The sequence below is a fragment of the Opisthorchis viverrini genome, assembly GCF_000715545.1.
Source record: "Opisthorchis viverrini unplaced genomic scaffold opera_v5_136, whole genome shotgun sequence".
Lineage (NCBI taxonomy): Eukaryota > Metazoa > Platyhelminthes > Trematoda > Opisthorchiida > Opisthorchiidae > Opisthorchis > Opisthorchis viverrini.
The window spans coordinates 966255-990792 of NW_008751793.1; the positions used below are offsets into that span (position 1 = coordinate 966255).

Sequence of the window (24538 nt, forward strand, 5' to 3'; positions counted from 1 at the left end):
TCATCATCATCGACAGCATGACAGCAGTGCTCAACACCAATGCTTCACTGCTGTACAACCATGACTTATTTGAAAGCCTTATTGTAAAGAAAAGAATAAAGGTGGACGGGGCAGGGACTTTGGGCTAGCTTACTGCAATCATTCTGAGGTGCCTACACCTTCAAACACTGATTCAGGCAATCTGGGTATAAACTGGCAACAAGAACATCACTTGACATCGACTCACGGAGATCACGCGGTCCCCATGCTGGAAGGCGAGTGAAACCGACAGCACTCAAACTTTTGGAAAAAAGCACTCTCTTCGGTAAACGATGTTCAGGCGTACACAATATATGGCCTTAACAACGCAGCTTCTAGTACTGGAGACACTGCTCCTCTGCACAACCGAAAACTCGCTTTCTACTTGCCTCGTTACGGATTCCCCGACACCAACCCACACACGAGCTATGGCTCTGAGACAACGACTGTCGAACATCTGAAGACGTCTCACGTCCGCTACTCGAACAGGCCAAGAACAAACAGCCTGCACTGTAGCTTGATACACACTTCCCTTGATATTCACTTCCACGCCATAGGTGTCTCACATTAGCAAACGCCACCCGAGCCTTGCAGATTCGTGCATTGACCTCATCCGTCACACTGCAGTCAGAAATAATACAACTTCCAAGATACGTAAAACGCTCCACAACTTCTAGTGCCTCTCCCAGGATTGTAGGTGGCACGTTCAGTGACTGCACGTCCACGAGCATGGTTTTACGCCTTGTGGGTGCAAAATGCATAACAAAGGACGGATTGACTTTGGTCAGTTCATCCAAGAATACTTGCGCCTTTTCCTCCTCTTCGAACATGAGAACGATACGTTTTTCTTCACAGGCTATTTAAACACCTGCGTTTCAGAGATCTTTCAGTGTTCGTCTCATTATTTCGTCGATCACGAAATTGAATAGGAATGGGTACCATTGACAGACAGCACTCTGTGTAAGGAAGCTTTTGGAGAGCTCTCCGTACACTCTCACACGTCCGGAAGTCTAAGAATACAAAGAACGTATTATGTTCACAAACTTCCTGAACAGTCCCTCTTTGGCAAGCGTGTCAAGAAGAAGAGACCAAGCAAATGTGCCTCGGAAATCTAGGAATGCCAAAATTATGTGAACAGTCCTTGGCAAGCGTGTCAAGAAGAAGAGACCAAGCAAATGTGCCTCGGAAATCTAGGAATGCCAAAATGATGGGGTACTTGTACGTATGGCCTTGTTCTAGCACCTGACAGAATGTGAAAATTTGGTCAACGCGACCCCTACCAGGCAGGAATCGCACTTGATGCTCTCAAGCCACCATAAAGATGCCAGCAATCTCGTTACAAAAGGGTTTAAGCTAATCTCCCGGTGGTTACCACACTCACTGCGAGCCGCTTTTTTTGAAAATGGGCACTATCACTGACCCCCCCCCGATTTGCCTGGACAAATCTCTTTATTCCAAATACAGACAAACAGATCAGAGACAAGCGCTGACTGCAGATTTCATCCCCATTTTTCAACACTTCGGAACAGAAACTCGGTGGGGCTTGGGAGAACATATGCAGTCATAAACTTTCGAGGTCATGGACTGTTCCAGGTTCATCGTCCAGGGTTCTTCGTCAATTGTGTGCTCCATATAGATGATAGCCGATGGCCACGATAATTGCTGTTCGAACTATTCAACCTATCGGAACATCGTAGTATTACGCAGCGGATGATTAGGCGAATATTCATAGATTTTAATTAATTTGCTGCGGTTACATTGATTTCAAGAAAGCTCGGTGGTTGATGCGTGAAGCTGTTGCTCCCGAAGGTCCGTGGTCCACATCCAACCATCGCATTTCCATTAATTCTCTCTAGGCTTATCAGCACCTCAGTCCTTGAGCTCAACTCGATTGATACGACAGCTAGACATCGAAAGGTGTCTACAGCTGTGCTGTACAAGGGCCATACGTCGGTGCCTAGGTTACACATTTTTAGGCTTGTACTATAGCTTCCCTTTTGACGGCCTCACTTCGAAGCCCCATATGGAAGCTTTCAAAGTGGCTGCAGATCGCTGGTCCACTTTCAGATTTGTTGTTCCGTCAACTGAGATGACCTCGTGATAGCTCAGGGACCTACTGACTGGAAGTTCTGTAGCTCGGCAAGTATCTCAGCCCTCAGGCTTCCTTCGGGCGGTATGGCAGCCAAGCACGAGAATAGTCTTGCACAGAACCCAGATAGATGTAGCTTACAGGTAGAACGGGAGACAAGTGACGAACGACAGGTCGTGGGTTAGAAACGAATAATGCGCAGTTCACGCTCACTTTTCAAGACAAACTGCAAGCAACTAGAGTTGAACAGGGTTGTTACATAAGCAGGGGGAAAGAGATCAATGTTGGAGTAAAATATAACGAAGTAACGACGACGCCTCTGCGGGCTGGTCGAAGATGACGTGCTGTCTGCTTCAGAAGGCGGTCTTTTCAGAACCCACCATTCGGGAAGTGAAAAATTCCTGATTCAGAGGCGAACACTTACTCATATTTAGGAAACGAATACAACAAAATCTCCCGGTGAAACACATAGGGATTTTGTCAAGAGAAGCTTGTCACGTGCAAAAGACCTGAGTGCCTCTTCCACCTGGCAAAATCCGAAAGAACGGAATTGTGAAAACTACCCGCCTCTGGCTGTCGGTTGTATCGTGAAATTGATGGATCGGCTGTCTATACCTCTGCGTCAGAAGCAACCGTTTTAGCTGATCCCAGGAAGAACTGAATCACATGGTTCTCAGAGGGAATTTCTCACCATATGATCGAACACCTAACTATATCAAAAGCAAGATTCCCCAAGTTCGAGCACGCGAACGCTGGTGTGAACATCGTTCGGTGAATGTTGCTTTCATGTGCCCACACAAGCCCCCGTTTGACTTTGTCCAGTCGAGCGTACGTAATTCCTTGAGCTTCACTCACTCACTCAACAAATATACAACTTTCGCTGTTCACTGCACTTGAGTGCATGCATGCATGCTGCATGACTCTGCCCATCTTGACATGCGCTCTCCGGATGCGCCCGAGACACTTCAAAGGCGAGCACGGGGGTGTGACCCTTGAAACATTCACCAGCCTCTTGTTCGATCGCTCGAGTCCACTAAACAGAAGCACGTGCTCCATCAAACGTAAACAAGAATGCTGGACTCGTGTTGAGCAATCGTCATGCAACACACGAGATGTCGCCCCCCACTTCTGTGTTGGAGTGGCGGCGACAAGGAGGACTTTAAGAAGAAAAACAACAACACAACAACAAGGTGGAACATGTTGCGGGGCTTTGCAGTCTTCCGGAAAATTTTCTTCAGTCGAGGTTCCTTCCTGCAGCCTACACATTCAGGTGTTGATTTCAACAGGTCATTCCCGATGATAGAAACAAATATGGATTCTATTTTTCACAACACAACTGTTGCGACGCTAGAGAAGATGCTACAGACAAAAGAACAGAAGTTTATTCCTTGTGTTGATTGTTCCCGTCAAAGAAGAACGCGCACCTTCGTGGAATTGCAAGCAGTTCGACTAGATAGAATCGGTAGACTTAACAGCTGTTTTGTATTCGAGTTGATGCCTACTGGTTCAAGTGGTCAGAGCTCGAATTCACTGACTGGAAGGTCCGTGGTTCGAACCTGGCCTCTGCCTCTCGACTTTCCTTGTCCAGGCTTGGACAACCTGGCAGTATCCCAGACCTCGTGCTTCCTTCGGGTGGCATGGCAGTTAAGACAGCGAAATGGTGTTACGTCTGAACGATTTTTTTCACAAGGCTCGGTATGCATTTAGGATTCCTTTGTAAAGTGCAGCTTGCCGTAACCGCATTTGTTGTTTACTCATCGACAACTTACACTGATTGTTGGGCTGATACGCTCAACCTCTTCCAATAGTTCCACTAGGGGGCATGGCACATAAAGGGTGTTATAGCTGGACAGTTTTTTTTACAGTTTCTACTGGAACATGGTTTCCTTATTGGTCTGTCTTCATGTAGTGGTCTCTTCGATCACCCGAATAATTAAGCCAACACTGTTCGTAGCCCATCTAACAGTGGAGAACTGATCAGCCAAACATTTCGAGTCAGACATGACTGCCTCAATGGCTTCGTGTCTCATACTACTCAGTAGGGGGCAATTCCTGCTAGACATCTCTTAATGTCGCAGTTCGCGGTACGTACTGGCTCTCATCAGACAGAATCTCCCCTCTGACCTCACATGTTGGTTTCAGTGAACTCCAGCGTGTCTGAGTTACCCGAATGCTCAGCTCCGGTTTCTGTTTCGAATCACTCGTTCTCAAGAACAAAGGAGAATATTGCCACACCATTCGACACTTAATAGTTGCAATTTCGGGGAAACACTGGACTCGAGTTTCGCTCTTATTAGAGTTCATCAGCAGTGCATATCCAATGGCCGTGCCGGGATTTGAACCCCGGACATCTGACAGGCGGGGCGAGCGTGTAACCACTACTCCACCAACACACGTTGGACGCATCTGAATTTTCACGTCTGAGCAGGCCAACGCGCTCACACTTGATCGGTGTGATTGGTGAGCCCGACTTATCGAACGAGGACTCAGTAATTGTCCTGGTTGAGACGATCGATTGACCCGCCAGTCAGGACTCCCCAGTCAGGTAGAGTGGCACACGCTTGAAACCCACTGGGCGATTTGGGGTTTTTTGCGGGATAGTAATTGTTGTACATCTCATCAAAACACTCGTGATGAAGTGTATGATTATGCGATGCGATTTGTTCGCGGACATAGCTGGAAGCAGCACTTGAAGAATGCCTCTTTTGCACACATGGGAGACGTTTTTCGCGAATCGTGAGACCAAATCACCCCCTCCCCGCTGGAAAACACCAGAAACAAAAAAAGTTTCCGTGTGGTCATTTCACGAAAGAGTATCTGCTACACCACTGGTTGTAACCAGTGTAGGTGACCAGTCCGTAAGAACAGAGCTGGGTACCGAGAGAGGCTTCCAACTCAAGTTCCTTCACAAGCGCATCTATGGGTCATGTCGCACTTCAGCTCTGACTACATCGAGTGAACCGGCAGTTTCAGCGGAAGCCGTAGGGGAGACCTCAAGACAACAATGCAACTCGGTTTCAGAAGCTCACGCGGTTACATGACGCGGCAAAACCGATGAGGCACGAATGGAAGCTGTTACCGTTGCCAGCGACAGATCTGGTGAAAGAAGGAAGGTCTGCGCTACGAACCTGTTTATTGGAGAAATACCAACTGAACAGTTACAGACTAGTGAACAGGAAAGCAAAACTCTCATATGCATCTTGTTTACAAAACTGAATATCCATCTTCTCCTTGAACGCGTCTTCCTGAACTTTCTTGGATATTCATCGACTGTTACTCAAGTGCAAGCAAATGCGACTCCACAAATTCCGTAATAGATCTCACTTCTCAAGAGACGCGAAGCGGATTTACGAGAAAACATACTACTCGCATGCCCCAACAGTAGTATCCACCGTTGCACTGGTATCAAAAAACTGGTCACTTGTAGAAATACTGGCCAAGCATCTATCTTTGGAGCTTAGCGACAAATTTTGTTCTGTCACTGTATGAACACGAAATCACCTAACCGACACACGTTGGTTAACACAGTCGATCAAAGCGGTTACCGGACCACTGACGGGTGGCATTCAAATTGACGGGGATCACAACAATCTGAGTTCAGGTAGAACATAAGATTGAGGGAAAACCGGGGATCGCTTCTACCTGATGAGCCCCAAGAAAGATCAAATCGGCTGTTGTGGGGATCTCAGCAACCTTATGAGTAGTGCATTACGCTTAAAACAACTAGACTTCCCGGAAGTCTTCGAGTGTGGAGATTATTGCGTTTCCCTTTCGGAAAACAAGACTAACGCGGAGACGGCTTGTTGCTAGAATGAACCACAAACATGCTCTGTGAGTGGACTTCAGTAATCTGTCGACATCATGCAGCCCGAGCACTCGTTTTCTGCTAATTTTGAAAGCTCTGCAATGCCCTGGTCATGCAGTTCACCGAGAAACTCTCCTGTTTGCTGAGTGGTTAAAAAACATAGAGTGGAATCGAATCTTCGGAGAGTAATCGCTTTTTTCCGTGATTCCCAGGAAGGCCGCCAAAGTATTTTTACACCGGATTCCGAAAGTCCTTCCATGCCGCACGCTCAGCTGTCTGATATATTGAACAGCTACTTTGAACTTATTCGCCAATCAATACGGCAGCGAGATGGCTTAGTGGTTAGAGCGCGAATCAACCGACCGGAAGGTCCGTGGTTCAAATCCGACCTCTGCATCTCTCTCTTGTATACACTTAGGCAACCTAGTAGTAGCCCAGCCGTCGCGCTTCCTTCGGGTGGCATGGCAGCTAGGCACCGGAAGGGTGCTACAATCGATCGGTCACGGCAGCGAGTGCGCTATTCAGGTTGGGAAACCTAAACAGTAAGTTCAAATGGGCTCGGTTTATTTCGTAGACAACACTGGTGCATCCGGACCAACGTGAGTGTTACTCAACACATTTTGAGGAAGCAAAACACCACCCTTGATACAGCATTTTAGGTTTTTACAGAGAACTCATCTCCATCCGAGGCGTGCAAAAACAGGAAACTGTTTGTTCGAAAATATTTCTTGCTGTGACCATGTAAATATTAAACTGCGCAACCACCGTTTGTAGTTTCACCCTCCTCGCTTTAATTCGGTTTTTCAGAACCGAACGCTTTTTAAACAGTTATATCCATTTAAAGCATGATGTACCGGTTTAACCGCGGATACTACTGATGTGCCTTGCGAGTAGTCTGTGAAACTTGTGGAAGCGGTTCACGGTGTTCGTTTGCAGCTGTGTGATGGTCAATGAATGTCCATTAAAGTCTAAGAAGACGCGTGAGAATGTACAGTTTATTGTAAAAAAACAGTTGTGCACGTGAGACGTTTACTTTCCTGACCCATAGCTTGTAACTGCTCAGTTGATGTCTGTTAATAACCGACTTCGCGGTAAAAGGCTTTTGTCCTTACACCGGTAACATCAACAATCAACCAAGCTCTACTTTTATTCGACCGCTTTTGTCGGTTATTCATAAGCTACAACGACAAGTGTGCGGAACTTTAAAGCACATGGTTCCAGGCCCACCTCTTCTCACTAAAATGCCATTGAAATATCGAAGGTGCACGGTAGAAGCTTAGTTAGCACGGGGTGTACTTTTTTAGGAATGGTGCACCTGAAGACGTCTCAGTTTCGCTGCCCAAACAGGCCAAGTCTCACAGCCATACATACTGCACCGGTGCAGTGCTGTCCATGAAGATATGTACAGTCATCTCCAGACTCATTTATTCGAATTCTTCTCAAGATCGCTATTTAAATCACACGTTTAACTTTGAAAATCAACTCTATGAACGCAGCATTCCTAAATCTCCTCACGCCACCAACTAGCTATAAGTAGCATGGATGAGTGCAGTCATCTCCAGACTCATTTATTCGAATTCTTCTCAAGATCGCTATTTAAATCACACGTTTAACTTTGAAAATCAACTCTATGAACGCAGCATTCCTAAATCTCCTCACGCCACCAACTAGCTATAAGTAGCATTGAAGATGAATAACCTCACAAGACGAGTGTGACTTCCATATGAGTAGTTGTCACTCGAGAAGCCAGCCAGTCACGTGACCACGTGGTGTGGATGAGTGGTGCGATATCCTGTCTATGTGCTCACTAATCAACCGCTCGTCGCCGAAAGGCTAGAATGTTCAAATTACTAGGCGGGAGGTCGCGGATTCGAAACTCCCTCTACAGTTTCGCAAGACGCGCACCGCTGATAATAAGAATGAAACAGCTGTAAGCCTACAGTCAGCGACCGATAGTGCGGAATAAAACAAGGAGCCAAAATGAGATGACATTCACACAGAATGATGCAGATCTTTGTTAGGACGGAAGTTGAACTCTAGAGAAACTTTTGGTTCATCCGAAGCGAACGAATTTGGTTTTGACAGGAAACTTAAATGAGTCCAGCTGAGTCTCTCGTGAAAAAGAAGTCCACTTGAGGATGCCGCGCCTTGTCAACCACAGGTTAATCGTTTAGGAACTTTCTTGTTCAATCGCTGCCCAAAACAACGTGGCCACGCAGCAATAATTTGTTTTGAAAAGAGAAAATCAAATGAAACCCATGAAGTTTTCTTAAATGCTTCCACAACCCTAATCCCCATTGAGACGTCCATGTGACAGTGTTAATTGTACTATGGTATGGTATCCAGGGCAACGAGACCGCCACCTGCGGTTTTGGTTGCTGACCTGAAATGCCCAAGATACAAGGGGCTGTTTCAGGCAATAAGTTCATGCAGGAAACAAATGGCAAGGAGAAAAGAGTAAACGAAGAACAATTCAGAAGCAGCACGCTTTTGGTGCCTGAATTCCATGCCACCTGCAAGAGGCCCGATGACTGAGACAGTGCTGGAATCTCGGCAAGAACAGCCAAGGTGTATTCCACGTAGGAACCGCTGAGCTATCTAGAGTTCATGTCATTTGGGTTGAATAACATTCTCTTTTGAACAGATGTTAGACACTACTCATAAGGTCGCTTAAAACTCTGGCAGTTCACGACCGTCTTCGCCGTTCTTCATGAGTTAGGCGCAGTCCCCGAGTTTCCGTCAACCTTATGTTCTATTTGAATCCAAATTGGACGAAATCCGACGAATACACCTGTTTTCACTGGACACTCAACGAAATCCAGCTGAATCTCTCGCCTATGGTAGTCATCACGCCACATCATGTTTCGGTTGGTGCGATATCCGGATATCGTAGTCAAATTTTCGGACCTAAATGCTATGTAGCTAAGTGTATTTCATCGCTCGCTTATAAGTTTGATCCAGTTAGAGCATAAGATTGACGGATTTGGGGAGTGCGCCTGCCTGACGAGTTCCATGAAAGGCAAGATCGGTCGGGGGCCGTCGACGAGTCTTCAACAACCGCCAAGTCTAGTCGGCCTTGTCTAGGACATTCATTTGAAAGAGGCCATCATGAACGACGGAATTAGCTGGATTCCACTGAGTGACCGGTTGAAACCAAACTGGCCGACTCCTTTACAATTTACTGAAAGGCTATTTCAGCACACCTAGACAAGGGGAACTCTCGAGATGAAATCACACACAGTAGTTCTTGTATTGCAGAAGTGGACTTCAAAGCAAACTTGAAGATATACTTGACCACTGTCTAATTTATTGAAGAGACTCTGGAGTAATTAGAAGCTTGTGCAACTGATCGTACTGACATCGCACTGTTTTCAACCAATAGAGGAGGGAGTCAACTACAGTCGGAGATTGGTTATTTGAAAAAAATATCGTAGTATTTGGGGATGCGACATAAATTTTGCCTGCCCAATAAAGCAGTCATGTAAGAAGTATATATATATACATATATATCGTGTCCAGCTGTATCACCCTCTTGGTGCCCAAACTGTCATGCGCCAGAAGGAGGCACAATGACTGGACTATTGCCAGGTTGCCCAAACCTAGACAGGGGAAGTCGAGAGGCAGAGGTCGGGTTCGAACCACGGACCTTTCGGTCAGTAAATTTGCGCTCTAACCACTTGGTCCATCTCGTCCCAAAAGGCGGGTATTAGGTCTTCACCTCTGCCACATTATCTAAATTCACGGGCCTTAGTCTGTACTAGCTTTCTGCAGCTCCCTTCCCCGCCCAGTGTTTTCCCCAAACTTTCGCCTTGTTTCGAAAACTGATCATCACTTGCGACCAAAGCCGTGGTGCACTGATGATCTCGTATCTGTGTGAACAACTCCGATCTAAATCACGTGCACTAAAATTCGCATCAATAATTTCGCGTGAACGCTTTCAACCTGCTGAGACAACGATAGACTTCCTCATAAAGGGAACTACTCACAAGGTTGCTGAAAACTCTTCGACAACCCACGACCGGTTTCGTCCTTCTTGGGGCTCATCAGGTAAGCACAGTCCCCGAGTTTCCGTCAACCTTATGTCGCACATGAACCCAAATTGCGTGAAATCTGACTGATACTTTCATCTACATACCCACTTAGTTTTGTCGACTGGCTCACCTGTGCGCAGCAAATTCAGTTGTGGAATATTACAAACGAGAGATTAAGTTGAGTCTCTTGTGAAAACCAAATTGATTTGCAAATGAGTGTATTTCTTGATAGACCTCCTCATTTATTGTGAGTAGTATGAGGCACAGAACGTCTCCAGTACAATCAAAATTGCTCTCTTTGAACGTCCAAATCGAGTCTTAAGACCACTCAGCGTGGACCTAGTGTCAGTCCTTCAAAGCCTGGGAGTCGTCTTCGGAAGGATGCCCTCTTCCAAAGAGTATTGCAGTCAGCAGCTCGGGGGGGGAGGCGTGGATGTTGTTCAAAGGTGTTGACGAGTCACAATTTCGATGCACACAAACGACCTGGAGTTGAACACTCTATGGACTGTGCTTTTCAGCAGCCAGTTTCAAAAATATGCAAGACACCGCCCTCTCCTCCCGTTTTGGGACGCGCCTTCGGCGGTACGTAAGTGCACCGCCTATCCGCGTGCGTGTCACCATGTATATTGCATCAGAAGCGTGTCTAATCGCCCATTAGACGCACTTGACACAGCGGGGAGCAGCGGATCCCTGTGTGCGCGCGCGTGTTTCACTTTGTGTGTGTTGATTTTCTGACCAGCCCAGCTGGCCAACATCCGGATGGTTTAATCCAACTTTCATCTTTACATACACGCAACACTTTTCAGCTCCTCATCACAATAGACGCACACAGAACAAAGCCGAAGGGCACGAAGGCGACAGTGTTGATCTGCTGCTTTTCAGTGTAAACCCCTGAGGGAGCAAATTTTTTTCCAATGAAACAATGATGTTGCGAGAAATGTAGCACTTATTTTAAACTCGTTTCAGATGGAAATTTTAGCCTGAGAACAGGAGAACCACTACTGAGGGTGACTTTATGTTAGAGACTCTTCCCTCACATATTAAATTGTCAACCGTTGATGTCAGCACGAATTGACTGTCACGTGACCAGCCGAGTGAGCAAACGTCAGCCAGGCTTGAGATCAAACTGGTCAATCTATTGGCCATCACAGAGGGAGTTTTGAAGCCGAATCGATTTGGTGTCGGTTGCTTTAAGTCTGTGAGCACTGCTCAGATTACTAATCGACAACACTAGATACACCGTATATTGCAGCTGTCTGACAGTCTAAAAGAGAGCTTATTCTTGGCGAATATACATTCATTTGCAAACTAATTTGATTTTTCCAGGGACTCACCTGGGACCATCACAAACGAGAGATTCAGGTGGGTTCTCAGATGAGTCTCCCGAAAAATGGGTGTATATTCGCTAATTTCGTGCAAGTTGGTTGACGGAAAGCTGGGGACTGCGCCTACCTGATGGCCCCCAAAAAGGTGAAACCGGTCGTGGGCTGTCAACGGATTTTCAGCAACCTTATGAGTAGTACATTACAAATGTAGAGTTTATTCTTCCCTTGCTAGATCACCCCGTTTTGAAATTCGATCAGCGAGATCCGATTACAAATGTTCGAGAAAGCTTACAGTTATAATCCACTGGGGACACTAACGGAAAGGTCACTCTCCAGTAGAGTCTTCAGCAGGCTTTCCCACCCCTTCCGATTCACAATCACGATAGCTCCTATGGCCGGAGTTCCTAATCCCCCTTGAGAGTTCATGACGTCCCCACACAAGGACCGGTTTTTATCACGAAAAAAAGCCGTGATCCACGGGAGACTTCGTCCAAACCAGAACCATGCAGAAATGTTAAACGACGCAAGGTTGTTTGATTTTCAAACTGTTCGAAATATGGCTAAACCTTTTTCCAACTAATTGAGCTTAATTCCAGTCTTGTATATTAGCCGCTACCAAGCTTCAGCTCGCCCCTGACGTCGTGAACAGAATACCTCCAGTTTGAGCTCATTACATCGAAACAAAACATCATCAATGGACCTTGCTGAAAAGTGGTCTTGAACACGAGTTTTAAAAAATGCTTTCTGAAAGTGGCAGCAAGCTCACCACTTACGAACCATGTTTTGTAGAGTTACGAAACACGTGGAGAGGGAACTGGTTGAGATCAAGCTAGGACAGCACGAAGAACTGTAGTGATTTTTACTGCATCCACGAGAGTTGCTCGCGAGAGATTCTGTAGGAAGTCTATCGTGAGTGGTGAAGATTTCAGCTATCTTAACTTGACAAGCTTTTTTTGCCGCCCTAGCGACCTTGGTTTGACTCTTTGAGGTGCCCTCTCAATAGGGATGCGCTGTCAGTAGCTGTCAGTAGAATTCTACCGTGCTATGAGGGTACCGATTATCAGTTATCCGAATTCCACTCTTTAGCACCACATTGTGGTCACAAATCCTGCAACCTTGAAACTATTTAAACCTAGGAAGGATGCTGATTCTTATGCGCCAACTAAGTTTAGGATGATGTTGAATGTTCTCACAAGACATTGAGGGTATTTTTCACTAGTCTGTATCGATTTCAGAACGCAATACTGCTTACGCAGGTGAACGGGGCCTCAAATAAAAGAGCCTCAAAAAAGCGACTGAAAATTCTGATGGTGGGATACCGTTTCAAACTACTAACTAGTTTGAATGACATGCCTTGAAGCAGCGGTCAGCAACTGCGTTTGCATCTAGAGTTGTTCAGCATGATTCGCGATTGGTTGGTTAGCTCCAGTCTCATGCACTTCGTCAGAACGAGTACACCGCTGTCAACATTGCCAAACTGATGATGATGATTCGGATGATGATGATTCGGATGATTNTGTGATGATGATGATAATGATGATGGTGATTATGTGTGATGGTGAGGATGATTGTGATGATGTTGATGATGATGATGATTGTGATGATGGTGATAATGATGATTGTGATGATGAGGATGATTGTGATGATGACGGTGATGATGATTATGATGTTTCGGATGATGATAATGATGATGATGTTGATGATGGTTTTGATGTTTTTGATGATGGTGATAATGATGATGATGATGATGATGTTGTTGATGATGATGATGATGATGATGTTGATGATAGTCTTGGTCATACATAACCCTAGGCGAGAAATGTTGGGGGTAATCCATTGATCAAACATTGGTTCCTTCGCTTCACATGGCAATGTAACCAACAGCAAAACAACCAATTTTCATGCTTTTGAGTTATCAATTTACACGCCTTCTCCGATGTTTTTCGTTCGTGTTCCCTGTTTTTTTTTTAGGTTATTCGGAGTTGCAAGTCGTAGCATAACCTGCGCTGTTTGCAACATTCCAATCGGCCCACAGGAGTTGATCATCCGCTCACAGTCGTCCGTGTTCCATTACGTATGCTTCAACTGTCGCCAGTGCAATCGGGCCCTTCAGCCTGGTGATCGATACGCATTGATCGACGGTCAGCCGGTCTGTCACGCGGACTTGCTGAACGTGATGGAACAACGAGACGGGTGATGATGATGATGATGATGATGATGATGATGTTGATGATAGTCTTGGTCATACATAACCCTAGGCGAGAAATGTTGGGGGTAATCCATTGATCAAACATTGGTTCCTTCGCTTCACATGGCAATGTAACCAACAGCAAAACAACCAATTTTCATGCTTTTGAGTTATCAATTTACACGCCTTCTCCGATGTTTTTCGTTCGTGTTCCCTGTTTTTTTTAGGTTATTCGGAGTTGCAAGTCGTAGCATAACCTGCGCTGTTTGCAACATTCCAATCGGCCCACAGGAGTTGATCATCCGCTCACAGTCGTCCGTGTTCCATTACGTATGCTTCAACTGTCGCCAGTGCAATCGGGCCCTTCAGCCTGGTGATCGATACGCATTGATCGACGGTCAGCCGGTCTGTCACGCGGATTTGCTGAACGTGATGGAACAACGAGAAAATATTTCACTTCCTGGGTTTGAACAGCGCATGAATTCAGGTACAGATTATCAGGCGAAAAGAGGCCTGTCTGAAAAGTGCTCAATTCCCCCCGGATTTTCCAGCAGTCCAATGGCTGAGGGTGAGAGCCCACCCGTAGATTTGTCACATGCAGCAACACTTTCGAATATTGACAGACTCCCGAATCGCATTGCACTTGTTACTGATAGCCCCGAAACCCGGAATTATCCAACTTCCTCGACTACAAGTCCTACAAGACTGCAGTCCCCATGTATATATGATCCGCCAGATACCACTCCAGTCTTAATTTGTGACCAAAAAAGTTGTCATGAGAATCGGCCGGACACTGAGCGCGGAATTATTTCCCACACACCAGTTTCACTATCGACACCGTTAATCTACGGACGCTTCGGTAGTGATGACCCACACCTGGGCTATCTGGCCTCACTAGTTCCCTTCCAAACTCCACCACCGCCATCCTTACACACAGGCCCATGTCCACTCATACATGTTCCACCTGCATCCTCTCCAACCCAACCACTGATAAAGATTTGCCACCCCCCAAACACCGACCTTGGCACTTCTAGTCCAACTGGGCTTTTGATCCCATCTCGGGGACCTCCCTACAACTTATCTTTTAACTTCCAATCCTTCCTATCCTCACCTCCAAATTCGGAGCTATTCAAAATGATTGATTCCGGAGATCCGTTCAACTACGCGAACGCGTCCAACGCCTCATCCCTACTCCTTCATCAGGTTCAAGGGAAACGCAGTCGAAAGAGAAGAGCTGGTCTGCACCAGACGTTTGGTAAGTGGGTGGATGAGTATTCATAAACGCTACGCAGACTTAACTTCAGTTCAGCACCCCATCACTCGATAGGATGAATAACCAGTCAGAAGAAGGATGAACCTCGCGTTAGGTAATCGATGACACGTGACCAAAAGTCAGCCCACTGAGCGAAGGTGTGGCTAAGCTAACCAAGTAGAAGGCACTTGACGTGAATGCGCAAAGCCTGACAACTTCCTGTGTGTATGGTTGAAGGGTTCTGGAGCAAATCGCAAGATACTACTCAGGACCTGATTCAGGGACTCAGTAACTTGTTTGTCTTGAGCCTTGCGCGGACAAACTATAGACACCACACACGCACACCTGACATCACAGAACTTCGCCCCGAATCCCCCAATCACATCAAACTCAAGGTCATGATGACGAGTGAGTTTAACACAGGGAAGATCATGCTCAAACGACAGCAAAATTTGGCGGATGATCGCTCAGTAGCAAAACTCTTTGCGTCTGACTTTCCCTGCGTTCCGGAGAGAGCACGAGAGTCTCAGTACTGTCTAGGCAGGGCTAACCGAGGAGTTAGGATCAGTAATTTGGCACCTTCATCGCCCGATTATATCACGTTCTCTCGCGAATGAAGGGTTGTTCCAACACACAATTGGACCATTCCATGGTGTTCATATCATGACTGTATAATTTTCAGTTACCTTATTCTGACACACTACCTACAAAGATTGGCCACTCATACTGTTGAATCTTGGTGAAACTACTCTGTACTTCAAAAGGATTAGGCGGAATATGGACTATGGTTGTTGAACAAAACGGTACAGTTGTTCCCCTGTCGAATATAAACTCGCTGAAGGGGACGAACTTCAAATAGTCCCCTTCTGATGTATTCTCCCGTATCCGTGTTCGATGAAGTGGTGAACAATGTGTATACCTGGACCGCTGGTCCGGCATCGTTTTTCATCCTGGCCTTAAATTGAGGTAAACCTAGCTATTATTTTCATCTCTAAATGCTTTAGAGAAATTTGGAGTCCTGTATATAATTTTATGCAACCTTCTCTATCGTAAGGTGAGCTTGAAAACACTGCTTACGTTGATCACATTTCGACTAGTTGTTTTAGAGTTGGCTCCAACCATGCCACGTTCTGACTTGACCTACTAACTTGTCTGTCAGTATGTCTTCGTATTTCGAAGTCTTTGAGAGTGTAAGAATACTGCTCAAGAAGACATCGGCACCACGGACTTCCCCCAGGAGGTCACCACTTTTGGCAATCGGAATGATCTCATAATCTTGCAGATGTGAGAAAGACGAATTGACCTTCAATGTTGCCGAGTTGTTGTGACATCAGCAAAAGATAGCATTTCATTAAGACAGCCTTGTGGTTAGCTGTGATTTGTCGAGACCCTGGATTATCGATCAGCCGAATGACGATCAAACAAACAAAATAGGGAACCATTGATAAATAGCAACGATAGTTACTACTAATGCTTTGATTGGTGTTGCCTAGAAGCAACTTGCCCGAATCTCTTCTATTCAGAAGACATCGAACCGAGGCGCTTCGACCATCTTTGAGTTTCGAAGCTTCCATCGAGGCGAGTATCTTTAAGACAGCCAGCATTTTTCCTACCTTGACAGGATACTACTCATAAGGTTGATGAAAACCTTGGACAGAAGACCACTAGTTTCAGTCATCATCAGGTTGGCTTAGTCCCCCGAAAATCCATCATTTTCGCGTCCTAACTGAACAAGTGTTCATTTGTAGCGATGACCATTCATCTGGCATTTAACTTATCAAAGTGGAAACTCGTATTCAACCGATTCTATCGTTCGCTTTGTTATATAACCAGCATTGTAAAATTTTGTGTTCATTTCTACCATTTCTACTCGGTGGGTTCCATACAGCGTTTTCATCGATTTTATGAGGAGTATCACACAAATTGAATTACTTCCCAGCTGCCGTTAGACAGCGTGAATTAAACTCATCTCGGACGTTGTAAATCAATATTCACAAGCCTCCCTTGCTTCACCCTCATCCATTTCCCCGCGTTCGGAAAACTTGTGTGAATGTACGTTTCGGATGACGGGGGAAACTCCTCTGTAGATAATGTGTGCCTGAACAACCCACCTGGCTATTGTATCGGCATGTCTACGCGTCAGAAACGCATGCGGACATCATTCAAACACCACCAGCTCCGAGCGATGAAGGCCTATTTCAACATGAACCACAATCCAGATGTGAAGGACCTCAAAGTGTTGACAGAGAAAACAGGTCTCTCCAAACGTGTATTGCAGGTGAGTCGGATTTTGTTGGGGTGTGCAGTGTGCGTGTGTAAGACGGCATTCGCATATGCGTTGCTGCCGACACATCAGCGTGTTTTTCATTGATCAAGCTTGGATGAACTTGTTTGGCAACAAATCCAACAAAGAAACTATTCTGCCAAGTACATTTTAAGCTGCGCCGAACCAGATGTGTATGATAGTCAACTGGCCAATTACGGCTGTTTGTTCTGGCACGTGACTGAACAAGTCTGCCGATCGATCGATGAAAGGGCGAACTCTCCCGCCACTTGTGATTCAAAGGTTTTTCAGTGCCATACTGAATGGAGGTTGAAACGGCTGTAGAATCCTCCTCAGCTTTTCAACATGGCTTGACTTCGGTCAGCCGGGTGAAACCCACAGCAAAAGCCTTAGAATTTTGTAGTTACTCACTAATTATAAGTAATATATGAGAAAAGAAAAGCGAACGAAAGGGGTGGATGTCCTAGTGATAGGTCGTTTCTATGACACCCAGCGAATAAGGGGGCCACTCACTGAGTTGTGCACGGATGCAAAGTTTATAAAAATCCGATCAAATGTGCATACCTTTCTTGCCAAATATTGCACCCGTTAGTCTTTCGCCATAGTGCCTCTAGATGATGCTATGCGGCGTTTATTTGATGTAAATTTGCAGGACAGATTCAAGACCCGACCTTGAGAATAATCTTACCAAGACTGGGACACAGCTGTCCTAAAAAACAAACCTCTCGAAAAGTCACCTCGGTGCACTGCCACCCCGCTCCTTGTACAGCGAATCTGACTAGAATTTTTTGTTACAAGAAAAAACACAAATAATTTGCTAACGAAATGATACGTTTCATGAGTCCCCCTTGCCTTGCATCCGGGAAGCCGTCCCTCGAGCGGCCAGCCAACAGGTGAACACGTGATTTGGATTGTAGGACTGGCTCTGGAAGCCACTCGTTGTAGAACAACGGCACAGTTTTCAACCCGTAGCAAGCAGATTGCTGGTTCTACTCTTTCTAGACAGCTAGGAAATTTGGATACTGCTGGTGACTTTAAAAAAAAACAGCTTTACCATACCTTTGGTTTTTGTTTTTGGCACACTCAGTACACCTGCCAGGTGGAATTTCGAATTAAAAACCTCCTGCGAAGAACCGCTGAGATGGTGTTTGTTAACCATCGCCCAGGGACTTGCGCATCAGGCTACATCATGCGTTGTATTGGTGTGGGGCTTTAAGCTTTGGGATGTTCGACCAGCGGGGCTGGGAAGCCTTTAGGTGTTCGACAACCGTTGTCTCAGAACCATATCTCGTGTGAGTTGGTGACGGTGAATCCGTCACGGAGACTGCCTCCCGCAGGTGGCGATGTATTGCGCACGCCGAGCCATCATTTGCTGAGGAGCGCTGTTTCCATGCTCCATTCAGCGTTGGAAGCTGGGAGTTGGGCAACCTCCAACATGGTAGAAGAGTATGGAAACGATCACGAAAGTCTGGATGCCGTCGGTGCGGACTCAGCAAACAGTTTTTTCTAGTTACTGAGATGGAGTATAACTTCCGATCAGGAATCTGGGTTCCCCTAAACTACCCCAACTGGCATCAACAATAGTTTGTACCCAAAAATATCCCGCAAGCTTAGTGTGTACAATTCGATATTCACTACTCATAAGGTTGCTGGAAATTCTTCGACAGCCCACTACCGGCTTCGCCCTTCTTGGAACTCATCAGGTAGGGGCAATCTCCGAGTTTCCGCCAAACTTCTGTTCTGCTTGAACCCCTATTGCGTACAAGTCTTTGAATGGGTGATTAATAATCCATGCTTAAGCTACTTGCTATTTGTAAGTAGTGAGCTATACATGTACATCGTTGCGGAGACAAGGTATCAACAGCTTTTTAATGCATGCCCATTACTTCATGGGATCCATTTTATGGTAGAAGAGTATGGAAACGATCACGAAAGTCTGGATGCCGTCGGTGCGGACTCAGCAAACAGTTTTTTCTAGTTACTGAGATGGAGTATAACTTCCGATCAGGAATCTGGGTTCCCCTAAACTACCCCAACTGGCATCAACAATAGTTTGTACCCAAAAATATCCCGCAAGCTTAGTGTGTACAATTCGATATTCACTACTCATAAGGTTGCTGGAAATTCTTCGACAGCCCACTACCGGCTTCGCCCTTCTTGGAACTCATCAGGTAGGGGCAATCTCCGAGTTTCCGCCAAACTTCTGTTCTGCTTGAACCCCTATTGCGTACAAGTCTTTGAATGGGTGATTAATAATCCATGCTTAAGCTACTTGCTATTTGTAAGTAATGATCTATACATGTACATCGTTGCGAAGAGAAGGTATCGACAGCTTTTTATGCGTGCCCATTACTTCATGGGATTCATTTTTTCCCCTTACATCACTGATAGGTGTGGTTTCAGAATGCACGAGCCAAATATCGTCGAAGTCTCCTTTTACGACCCGATGCAGTCCCCTCAGGCACCACACAAGCTCAATCAAACGGGCTCACTCCCTCTGCAGGCAGCCTATCGGAATCAAGTAACCCCACAGCACTACACCCATCCATGTCGGACTGCGAGAGTAAGTCCTCTCACCTTGATCCAGTGGGAACAGAAAGTCCAAGTTCCTCGACCGAACGTAACCTGTACAAACTTGAAGATGGCCTTTCGGATGATATCGATCCAACCAAGGTACACAGTCTACGTGAACTAAGTCTCCTGGAACGTATGAAGACCGAACAGCCGGGTGTCTATGGGCTGTCCTCTTGTTTCCATTCAACTAGTCCACCATGTTCGCGGCCAAACTCGGTCAAAGCTTTTGGCCTAAGTTTTGTAAATCTAACCGCTTCCAATGATGGGCACTTTTCTCCCATGGGTTGTAAAGGATTGGTTGACTTCTGTTCCCTCAACGGACTTCATTCATAACATACCACACCACATCGCCGTCCAATCGAATTTTGTTCACAGAGAGCTCAAATGGTTCCGAGCTTCACGAATCATCATATCCCAAAGCTTTTTTGAGCCGACTGTGCAATTATTTTGACCGGCCAAACACCATTTTGAATAAAACAAAAAGGCTTGTTGTCTTTTGAATGCAATATAAGTTAGTATTTTAGAGAAGTGAAAACACATTTATGTTCGAATGGAATGGAACGAGGGATACCAATCACGTCCAAAACTTTTAGTCCACCTTGCAAAGCGCAGTTTTAACATCTTTGAAATCGCCGTGGTGGGAATTTCAAAAACGGCCTGGATTATGCGGATGAGTGAACAAAGAATATCCATTGCATGGACGCAACACACTACTCATAGGGTTGCTGAATAAATTTCGACAGCCCACGACCAGTTTTGCCCCTCTTAGGGCTAATCGTAGTCCGCGAGATGGCTTAATGGTTAGAGCGCGAATTTACTGATCGGAAGGTCCGTGGTTCAAACCCGACCTCCATATCTAGACGTCCCCTGTCTAGGCTTGGGCGACTTGGCAGTGTTCGGGTGGCCTGGCAGCTAGGCACCGAAATGGTGTTACAGCTGAACGATCAGCTTAGTTTCAGACAGGTTTTAACAAACTTGTGAGTAGTATGTTGGGCCCAGACAACAACATATTGCGACATCTCGAAGGTCGTATCAGCTGAAACATGGGGCAGCTTGTTGAATCACCTTCAGTTGATGGATAACATCACAAACGAGGAATTCGGCTAGTTTCCAGGTGAGTTTCTCACGTCACGAAAACCAAATTGGTAGGTCAATGAGTGTATTTGTCGAACTTTACTGGCATTGTGTAATTTTTACCGCTCGGAAACTGTGAATGCGAGTCAAATGGAAGACCACATTATCTCCTTCGAAACCCCCCCCCCCAATTAAAATTCACCGGTACGTAAAAGAGTTTATGCGAATCGCTGTCATATTTGATGCGAATAGTGACGCGGAATAGTTGGGGCGGCCCAAACAGTCCATGTGGCAGTCGGACTGCAGGAAACGGAGCGAGGTTCCGGGGTCACGGAAAGGAACAAAGAATGAACTGTGATATGCAACTTAAAGCAGAGAGCTAAGAGTCGACTAGATGTCTGACAGCTATTCGCTCTAAAGCCACCCAAGACAGAAAAAAACACCGTGAAGAGTAAACCTTTCTGATTTTGCGACGAAAGAGAAGCAAGATTGGCAGATCAATAAATCAATCACCAGTGTGAAAGAGTGAGTGTACGAAGTTCTGGGCGAACACATTGGTGGGCCTCGGGGATTGGTAACAGTATCGCCTTTTGTGAATAGTTCTTGGTGTCGACGGATAGGAAGCCTGAGGAATGGGCTAAAGACAGTCAATGGAGCCGATGAGATCACCCAGTAATTGGATCATATTGAGTTGAAGTTTTGCAGTGCCGCTTAACTAAGTGTAGGTCAAGCAACCTCAAGTAGAACATAAGATTAACGGTTACTAGGGGACTGCATCTACTGGGTGAGCTCCAAGAGGGGTGGAACAGGTCTCATATCCAAGTTCCTCTCTCCTGAGTCGGATAAAACGTGGAGAGCTTCAATAACACCCCCTTCCCGGATAGATAAGCCAGTCAAACGCCCACCCTTAATTTCGTTCATCTAGCCGATCGGATCCGATCAGGTCAGAGATACTCGCAACAAAGCGTTAAACGTATCTCGCCGGCGTATAGATCAAAGCCAAACCCTAACTTCGCAAATCTTTTCATCTTGTGACTACTCACCAGTAGTCAAAAGCGAACGTAGAAACTTAAAGGTTCACATGCATTGGAGAACCCATTACTACAGCAAATATCCCCTGTGATGCGACTGCTGTACCGAATGAATGACGTGAACGCTAGCTTGGGAGGCTCAGACCGAGAACTAAGCTGAGGAAAATACCGTTACTATAATTGGCGACGGGGATGGGATTCGAACCCACGCGGGGAAACCCCAATGGATTAGCAGTCCATCGCCTTAACCACTCGGCCACCCCGTCTGGCGGCGGATGCATACTTAAGTTTTCTGAAGCAAAATCTTACTGATTTATTTCACCATGATTTGCTAGTTTACATTTCTAGTGAATTACTGGCGAGTCCTCATCCGGTGCTAACAACGAAGTGAATATGAACCTATCTTTCTAGTATGCGAGTAATTCACTATCTGACCACAAGCCCCCCTGTGTTACCGAGCTGAAATTTGTCACCTCACTGCTTAAATTCAAACTTCTGCCGCAACATCAGCGATTTGAGCAAGCTATTAACGCAACTCCAATCGCGATTATGTTGATTTCCTATATCATTTACACACAGCAAGTCCGAGGCGCAGCTGTCATCAGTGTACTCAGATCTTGATGTGGAGTAGTTGAGTTTCTCACACGATCCCACGCGCATATTCTAAAAGCAACACCGGACGGCCCATTTCTAGATAGTCTACAATCGTGATGCGACTCACTCCTGTGAATATCCTGTAAATCTTTGGCTTACTCCAAGTTGGTCCTAACGGGACGGTCAAGGCTGAGAATTTGAGAGACAGATGTACCCTCATTGTTACCGATCTAGTTAAAAAACCGAATGAGGTTAGGACAGAAGCAACATCAAGCCGGGCGCAAGTTCGCTCATGTTCACTGCAAACTGCCACCCAAAACTGAACTCTGTGGGTACCGAAAGCTAATACCGACCTCGACTAGAATTGGGATAAACCGATCTGTCACGGTGGCCGTGGTATGAAGGCTCACGGATACCCGATATATCAGTTATATAGGCTAATTCCACCTACCAACCTTTCAACACTGGGGCCAGATACTTCTAAAAACAGACAGTAGACGACAATACCATTTGAGCAACTTTATTCCCCATTAAAATGCAGAATAGATATACTCTTAAAATTTTTCAACAGCTGTCTTGCGGACTACGGCCTTGTCTGGTACTACACTGTTATCCTTCCTTCTTACCAAAATCACAGTGGACGGAGGTAGGCCATTCATAAAGATGGATTCACGATAGTTCAGAACCACACCTCCCTTTAGCTCAGTTATTTATAGGTATTTCTACGCCAGCAAAATCAGTGTAGACCAGGGTAGCTTCTGGGCCAATCACATAGTTGCAAGACTAGAGTTTGCGTGGTCATTTACATGGTTGGGGGGTAATTTTCTCACATATTTGTTCAGCCGCCTGAAGGCATTAAGTTTGTCAGTACCAGAACTAAGTTCACGAGTGTGCATTCGTGTGCCACACTAATGGATCAATTTTAGTCAACCGGCAAATACACCACTGAGGCTGTTTATTTTGCAATTATGCTCTTGCAGACACTTCGGCGTGCCGTGATAGCTCAGCAGGGAGAGCGTTAGACTGAAGATCTAAATGTCCCCGGTTCGATCCCGGGTCGCGGCATCGCTTTTCGGCACAAACATCGCGTCTCAAAGTACATTCAACAAGGAATTCTATATGACGAACAGGATAGAATGCTCAGCTTTTGGTTTATGTACCGGAGTTCCTCGTTGAGAAAGAACGAACCTATTACACTGAGGTGCAGTACTATCCATGGGTTCGCCCAAATTTATGACGTGGCCACGAGCGATCACCATCGACATTTACCTAAAGCCGTAAGTCGAGCTCCAGCTAGTTCAGTACAGCTCGATGTAACTCATAGTTAAGACGTCAACCTACTGACCGGAAGGTCCGTGGTTCGAACCGAACCTCTAGACATCTCGACTTCCCTTATCTATGTTTGCGTAAACTGGTAGTATCCCAGCCCTCATTCCTCCTTCGGGTATAGAAACGGCCTTACAGCCGATCGATTAGTATTTTGTTATTACACCACAAATGAGCGCTTACTGGAATACGTTTACTGCTTTTTTTCAAAATCTGTCTCCCCCCAAAAGTCAGTACAGTCCCAGCTACCCATACAAAACTCGGGGTCACCCCATTTGTTCAATTTTCTGTGAACACGGTCAAAAACAACTCGAAACGCACCTAGACGCTGGAAGATGATTAAGACGTATGGCACCATTTGGCCAGGAACTTTGGTGTGTAACAAGCTGATTTCTTGTACCAAAGCGGAGATGCACCGACGCACGCACATCGCTCAAGGCCTGCAACCGGGTCAGGATGAAGACACTCTGGGAGGCAGCAGCATATGGATCCAGCTGTTGCGCTTTTCTACCAGCCACCAAGGATTTGTGGGGGTGCATTCCCCCCCCCCAGTGCTTGTGCATCGATGTTCACGTACGAAATGACGTAAACCGCGTATTTTAAAAATGCACCGGAGGCTACCAGCAGGAGTACTGGCAGCCGCCAGTACATACTAAGCTTTGTCTGCGTGATAAGTCAACTAAAGGATGAGTAATTGTAACAAATCTCCAAGCAGCTTCTAGAGATCATCCCCATCGGAGCTGACCAGTTTTCATTTGAAACTGTTAAATCTGAGAAGAACCGCCTTCTGTCTAATACTCTTGGTCTTTCAACGAGCAATGGATCATCATTCTGGCTTTTGAAAGAGAAGCGTGGAAAGTCGGTGCACCGGCTGGTCATCATCATCATCATCATCATCATCATCATCATCATCATCATCATCATCATCATCATCATCATCATCATCA

At 45.9% G+C, this 24538-nt stretch overlaps 1 protein-coding gene across 1 annotated transcript; it reads left to right on the forward strand.

Annotated features, from left to right (window-relative positions):
* Positions 1 to 13239: 13239 nt before the first annotated feature.
* Positions 13240 to 19898, forward strand: T265_14069 (hypothetical protein; the record flags this gene model as incomplete). Its single annotated transcript, XM_009171867.1, has 4 exons — positions 13240 to 13461; positions 13684 to 14711; positions 16796 to 16986; positions 19384 to 19898. Coding segments are annotated over 4 exons (1953 nt in total), but the record flags the coding sequence as incomplete, so codon positions are not given.
* Positions 19899 to 24538: the final 4640 nt, after the last annotated feature.